The sequence below is a fragment of the Nestor notabilis genome, unplaced genomic scaffold (genome assembly GCF_000696875.1).
Source record: "Nestor notabilis isolate BGI_N333 unplaced genomic scaffold, ASM69687v1 Scaffold36354, whole genome shotgun sequence".
In the NCBI taxonomy this organism is placed as follows: domain Eukaryota; kingdom Metazoa; phylum Chordata; class Aves; order Psittaciformes; family Psittacidae; genus Nestor; species Nestor notabilis.
The window spans coordinates 1-7379 of NW_009924906.1; the positions used below are offsets into that span (position 1 = coordinate 1).

The 7379-nt window shown below is 37.6% G+C and overlaps 1 protein-coding gene across 1 annotated transcript; it reads right to left on the bottom strand.

Moving 5' to 3' along the window:
- Positions 1-270: 270 nt before the first annotated feature.
- Positions 271-4147, bottom strand: LOC104404370 (protein NEL-like; the record flags this gene model as incomplete). The annotated part of the gene is made up of 3 exons (XM_010012788.1): positions 271-695; positions 2822-2998; positions 3954-4147. Coding segments are annotated over 3 exons (653 nt in total), but the record flags the coding sequence as incomplete, so codon positions are not given.
- Positions 4148-7379: the final 3232 nt, after the last annotated feature.

Below are 7379 nucleotides of genomic sequence, written 5' to 3' on the forward strand. Positions count from 1 at the left end.
ATATAATTAATTTTATAGCAGGAAAGGTATTTAACCATATAACTAGTCTTTTAATTCTCAAAACAATTACTGTTCTCAAAAAACAATTTAGTTCTGGTGGCACTATAGTATCACAAAAAACAGATTTATGGTGTGAAGTGTGGTCTTATATACCTATGTGTTACTGCATATGTTTCCAAGATAGCATGGAGCTACATAGTAAGAACTGTGATCAAACTTGAATTGAGCTATCCTGGTGAAAAATCAAAGCTCACTGCTGTGTCCACAGCACACTGCACCATGAGCTGTTGGCCTCCTTCTGACCTGCTAGCACATTAAACCATCCTTCTAGCCCACACAAGAGTAAAACTGACTAAGCTGAACACTCTTACTGTTATCTCTGCTGCTTTAAAACAAGTGTAGACACCAACTGGTCACTGACCAGACTTACCAGGAAACAAGCATCTCAGCTTAATGTTTATGCTCTTTACCTTGCACTGGCAGAGGGTGCACTCTGTGCCATGCTTAATCCAAGAAGATCCAGTGAAGCGAACAACATTGGTTTCATCCAGACAGGTTTTAGTGATGTCATTGCGAATGGTGTCCGCTTGGCAGGGGTCAGTGACACAGTGCGGGCAGCACTCGTTCTCAGGGAGAACACTGAATTCACAATCCACCTCTGGGCATGGCAAGGGCCAGCAGTCAACTTCGCCTTGCTGTTTAAAAGTATTATAAGAACAAGAGAAGATTATTAGCTCTTATTCTGTTCATCATCCAGTCATCTGAATCAGCATTATTTTTCTTAGCTGGCTAATTTTGCCCATCTGGTCCTACTCAGAAGTCAGTGAAGAGAACACTGATATTCACTATGACAGACACAGCAAGTTGGGTGCATTTTTCTGCATTCTGTTTAGGAAGTATATTAAATTTAACTTCCTTCAATACACATCAAACTGCAGCTGGCAATTCTCCACAAATGTCATGCAATGCAGAATACGGACCTGTCCTTGTGAAGTCCTACTTCTGCAAGTGACAGAAGCCTTAAGAGGACTGCACTGCAAAAGAGCTTCCAAATTTCAGGTTTCACCTAGTTGTTACTTCTATTCTGACTCTTTGCCACAGAAAGCCTTCAAATTGAGCTGTGGATGGGCTAGCGTTTATCTTTCTTGGTTACAAATGCATTGGCTGGAATAAGTATGTCGAGCTGCCAGCAGCCCAGTGTAACAGGGAACACCAGTGCGTTTCCACTGAGAAGACCTCCACCAACTTACCATCCATTTAGGATGTTACCATCAGAATACCTGAACTTCCAAACTTAATCATACTTCCTGCATGATGGATTTAGTACAGCCAGGATACAGAAAGGTCAAAGCAGAGACTTGTGTTGGGCCAGAATATTCTTAGGGGAAGTTACTGTATGCCTGTACATAAATCTATAGATGTCTAATTGTTCACATGAGTTACTAGAAGCTGGGGTCAGCTTCTCTTCAATTCTGGACAAAGGCCAAATTTTCAGACCTATTGGTCAAAGAAAAAACTTCACAGAAGTCAGTAATGCATACTTCTTCTGGAACAGGTCCATATCTGACCTTCAATTTATTCAGCCCATTTGAGCACAGACTGAGCTGTCTGTATCGAAGTGGGGCGGAAAGAATTTGTGCCTTGGAAAGAAGTTTATTGAGAAAAACTGTATCTAAGGTTTTAAGAATAAGGAATTCAGTATCTCCAGAGCAAAAGCTAAAAAAAATTCCCAGGGATTTGCGATAACTCTGGATTTACTCCTCTTTTTGTAGAAAGTATTGTCAAGTTACTTTTACAAAATTCTTATCTTATTCTTTTCCTTTTTTTGAACCACATGATAGTTAGAATGAAAGCAATCTTTAAAACCAGTCATTCATCTTGATATTTCAATTTATGTTTGCAGTGATGGACAGTACAAGTAGTAGACAATACACTGTCACCCAAAAAAATCCCTGACAACTGAAAGAAAGCAGGCTTTAGTTACAGAAGTAACATTTTGCAAAAAAACAAAACAAAACAAAACAAAAAACCACCTACTTTAGGTTGGTTTGGTTTTAAGACATTTAATGAAGCACTTGGGAATCTATTTCATTGGATTTTAGCAGTGGTAACACTGAAAGCAAAGTGTCCACAGAAATTGGCTTCTGGCTGTTATTCATGATATCCTGACAAGGCAAAGCTGTGAGATGGTCTAGGATTTACATTTGGAGATGACCTGTGATAAAAGCTGGTTATTTTTATCTTGGGATTTTTTCTGTCATAGAAACTTCCTGAGTGGCGTTATGCAGAGCAGTTTTTGCTTAGACTCTGAAATACATGCCTAGGAAAAAGATTACAAGCTTTAACAGATTTTGTTTTTTTCAAACCTCATTTCACTGTTTTGAAAAAGGCATCAAGTCGTATTATTTTTTCTGTTACTAAAAATGTGTGAATGAATAAACAAATTTTAGTCTATCAGCATCTTTGAAATTATCGACTGTGATAACAAATACACATTTAGAATTTCCTTACTCAGCTTCATTGGTCTTTGAATGAGTGAACACGAGTGCTGCTGTGTAGGTGCCATATCCAAATGACCTCCACTCTTTGCTAAAACAATCTTCATGATTGAATAATTTATATTACGCCTATTGTGTCAAAATGCATTTTTGACTGGAAATTCATAATACTGACAAAAATCCATGAAAACCAGGTTTTGATTATACACATACTCCAGGGGAAATTAAATGGATGCTAATGCATGAAAATTAACTATTCACAGATCAGAATATCTCATATCCTTTTTCCCTCATGTCTCTGCTCTGTAATCAAGGAGCCTTACCAAACAGCGACACTGCTGACAGTTCTGTATCCAGGATTCACCGCTGCCATAGGAAAGCTCCCCGCTCTGATGTAAACATTGACTGCTGAGCCTTGGGTCACATTCAGGGCAGCAAAAGAGATCAACAGTGGGATTTTCACAGTCACAGACCATTCGCCGGCACATCACATATCCACTCTGGTGTTGGAAGACAGACATAGAGCTATAGCAGAAATTCATACAACTCCAGCAGTGCTTGTACCAAAATCTGATTTTCTGGCTTGACTCTAAGCCACTAGCAGCTCACAAGTTTTTCCACTATACCATTTCTTTGTCAAAACACAATTCAAACAGAAGCAGAAAACACAATGCACACTCAGTAAATGCCATAAAGTTTCCCTGTTGTCTTGGATACATCCTTCATACAACCAATCTTCAGGCACCTCTCCCCTAAGGTGATGAAACCCAAGGGTGTCATTCCAAGGGTCAAATTTTAATGGATTGCACTAAGTTTATGTCATTCTCATATGGATGCTAGTAAAGTCTTGCTTTAAACTTCCAGATCAATCCCTCTCTTCTGTAATTATTCACGCAAGAAAGATGATACGTAATCTGAAATTAAATTAATGCTCATGAAACCTGAGCTGCTGAAATGCTCAGGACTTTGTCAGCAGTGTATCGGGCATTTATTCTCCGTCAGCATTTAACTTGTGATCAAGCCTCCCACAGCAAACATTTGAGAAAGTTAAGCTGAATTACTCTGCAGATACAGAACTTACTTCTATTTATAGACATCTGCTGAAGATACTGGCATCAGTCACCAACTCCAATATATGTCTAGACAGACAGTTTCTTTGCATGAAAATGCTGTTACTCCCACCCAGAAAACACAGGTGGCATCTCTGCTAACAAAATAGTACTATCGTCCTTCTCCCAGTATCATATAATAAACATCATGTGGAAGTTCTGCTCATGCAGGTTGGAAAGAGAAGCTCTCCCCAAAATCCTATCAAATATATAATTTCATTTTTCTGTAGCACCAGACGCACACTTGACAAGGCAGCTAAAACAGGAATTTCACTTGAATCACAATGCTCTTCCCTTCATCCCTAGTACAATCTAGCAAGAAGCAGCTCCTTCTATTTCTACTGACCTGGCACGAGCAGACAGAGCACCTGTCATTCTCCAGCACCCAAATCTGACCGTTGTGCTTGATTTTGTTTTCATGGATACAGTCTCCTGTGCAGTTCTTGCCATGGGGACATCGACAGTCGTACCCACCATCCAAGTTAAAGCAAACAGTGTCATTGGCACAGCTATGCCTTCCAGTTCCACATTCATCAATGTCTGCAAAAACATGCCATGTAATGCTCTTAGACCACATTCAATTAACAAAAATGTTCTTGCGGCACTCAATATAAATGATTCTTGGCCATTAAGTCGTCAGCTGAAAATTAATTTGCACTTCACCAGAACAGGGAGAAATAACTTACAAGTTCACAAAAAATATTTTTCAAGTCACATCAACTTGTAAAGGATGATACTTTGAGTTTTCCTGTACTTCTTTTTAAGTGAAGATATTAGGTAAGGTAGTTAGAATGAAGAAATCATAGGCAACATAAGAACAAAAAAAATCCTCAGCTCCCTAAACAGCAACTATTCATGAGACACATTCAGTGTAACAAGAAAAGCTGAAGAATCTTCTTTTCAAACCATTTTGCTGGCTTTCTCTGGTACCTTTCAGTTCACTTGCTGAGAAGTTAATGTGAAAGGTGATGTCTGACCTGTAAGCTCATTTAAACTAGCACACCATGCTTTAAGTTACATCACTTATTAGGGTGTGCAAACTAGAATATTTCAATTATTCGAGTTGCAGTGACATCTATAGCCTTTGTGTCTAGCATAGAAAATAAAATAAATTAAAAAAAGAATGTCTCCAGTGAATAAAGGTAAATGACTTCAAACCAATCATTTCTCAAAGAATTCAAGAGTACCTTTAAAGGCCTAATTCACCAAGGTATACAAAATTATTTTGCAAGGGCAAACTAGCAGCAAACACTGCCTTCTACTTGAATAGTCTTTATTTAGTGTTTTCAGCTGTCCATATGGAGAAAAGTCATCTGGGAAAAAAGCTTTGAAAGGGCATGAAGTAAATAGCTATATGTGATAAAACATGGAAAATACTAGAAAATACTAGATCTACAGTGATTGTAAATATTGATACACTGAGTTCAACTCGAAATACAATTTCACAACAGTCTGGCCCAAGCTCTTAATTAGAGTTCATTAAAAATAAGCACTACGATATTTAAATGTCCAACAGATCAGCACAAGACAAAATAAGCAATATGGTCTTGCATGTATCTTTCACCATAAAAATATAATGAAACACAGCTTTGGGTTCAATAAAGGAAATGAAACCTCTGATTCACCTCAAGCACATTCAGTTTAAAGCAAAACAACTCAATTATCATTTGAATTTCAAGTGTGGCTGCAGTTAAAAAAAAAAAAGTAAACAAGTTGTTAACATGAATATGAATTGGGATGAAAAACAGCAGGGAAATTATTAGAATTCCAGGGCATAAATAAGCAGCATTGTAGGTTTCCTTCAAATACTATGTGCAGTAACAGTGGCACCATCTCAAAAAAAACCATATTGCAAAATTACTAGGGCTTATGGGAAGGATGAGGAAAATGTCATTTGAGAAGAACTGAAAAGAAATGAATTGTTCATCTCTAAAAGAACATTAGCAAGAAGGGATATAACCAAAAAAATAATGAATACTCCAGAGGAGACATGTTGAGAGCTTATGTTCTCCACATTGCCAAATAGAGAAGACAGGGGACAGTGAATGAAACTGAAAGACAACAAATTTAAGCCTGATAAAAAGAAATAACTTTTCATACAATGCATAAACAAACTATGACACTCACTGCCACAGAATGTTAAGATGGGAAAAACAATTGCGTAGCCAAGACCATACAAAGCTAGCAACAATATTCAATTTGCAATGCTAACAGATTTTGTAAGAGATTACATTTCATGCATTAGGGTCTACGGTGTCTTTATTTACATACGAGATAACCCAGAACAGGCAAATCATCTCAGATCCCCACATCTTCTACCTCGTTAAATTCTGAAGCATTTGGAGTCAGCCACTGTTGCAACAGGGCAGAAGATAACCGGGATCATGAACCTAATTCAGTGTGGCTGTTCACATGGACCTGAACAGCTGAAATGTCACGGGCACATCAGGCAGGGAAACCCACCCAAATTGTAAGGATATCTAATTAGTGGAACAGACAGCCCTGTGAAGGCTGTCTAATCTCCAGCCTTAAAGGCTTTTAGACAAGAAGCTAACAGGAATGGTTTGAGTGATGCTGGTCTGGGGAGAGCAGAGGGATGGACAAGCTTCTCTCTCCTTCATTTTCTCTTAAATCCATACTGAAAACAATACAATCTAGCAATTTAAAACTAATATCTCCATACACTCAGTCTTATTGAGTTTAAGTTATGTAATATAGAGAAAAAACACAAATCCTATTTAAATATAATGATTCAAATTAACAGCAGGATTCTTGGCTATCACTGTAGTAATTTTTAATAAATTACTTCCCAACACTTGCATTCATTTGTTTAAAACACTCTTTTCTAAGAAGTTTTCACACAGCCTGTGTCATAAAGGAGTAATAAATCACCTCTCAACAATCTGGCCATTTAACTGAAAGCAGCCATATTTAATGAGATACTTGGATGAAGTTCAGCTGTAATGTAAAAAGAAGAGTTTCCTTTAAACAACAAATGGTGACCCTATAAACACTAAGTCTGCATTTGGCACTTATATACAAGTGTATTTCACAATTTTCCCATGACAAAAAGGCTTCTGGGATTCATTTTTCAACATGGGAGCAGTTAGTGCACTGTTACTGAAAAAAATTGTTGGGTTTATCCAACATTGAGGATTTATGAAGCATCCCAACCTTGTTTTTTTCAGTTGTTTGATTCATGAAAATAAACGTTCTGGATGGGGCAATTTAAATATCCCTGGTCGAAGCAGGAGCTATTTACATTTTGAATCTAACCTAATCAGAAACAGCAGCGTGTTTATAATGCAGCAAGAGAAACACAAAAGTTGCTTGCACCAAATTCTCATCTGCATTATTCATCCACATCAAACTTCAGGCATTATCTGCAAAGAACATGCACAAAAATCATCCACACCAAGCAAAACTTTGTTCAGCTTTTTTACTTTGTATTTGTAATGGACAGTGAATTAAGTTACTCACGGTTTGTTTACAGCCATAACGAGCTCCCCAATTTCCATAACCATATGGATAGGGATATACTGGCCCCTAGATTACAGGTTGCGTATTTCCAGTATATCCAGCCACAGAAGCATGTTATTATCACTCTCATGTTGGTTTGGGGTTTTTTGTTGGTTTGGGTTTTTTTTGGGGGGGTGTTTTTTTTAGTTTTTGTTTTGTTTTTTTTTTAAAGCACAACAAAACAAACAACAAATAATTCACTTCGGGCTATTTGCAACACACTGCTTAGGAATCAAGCAGCTTGAATGTTATG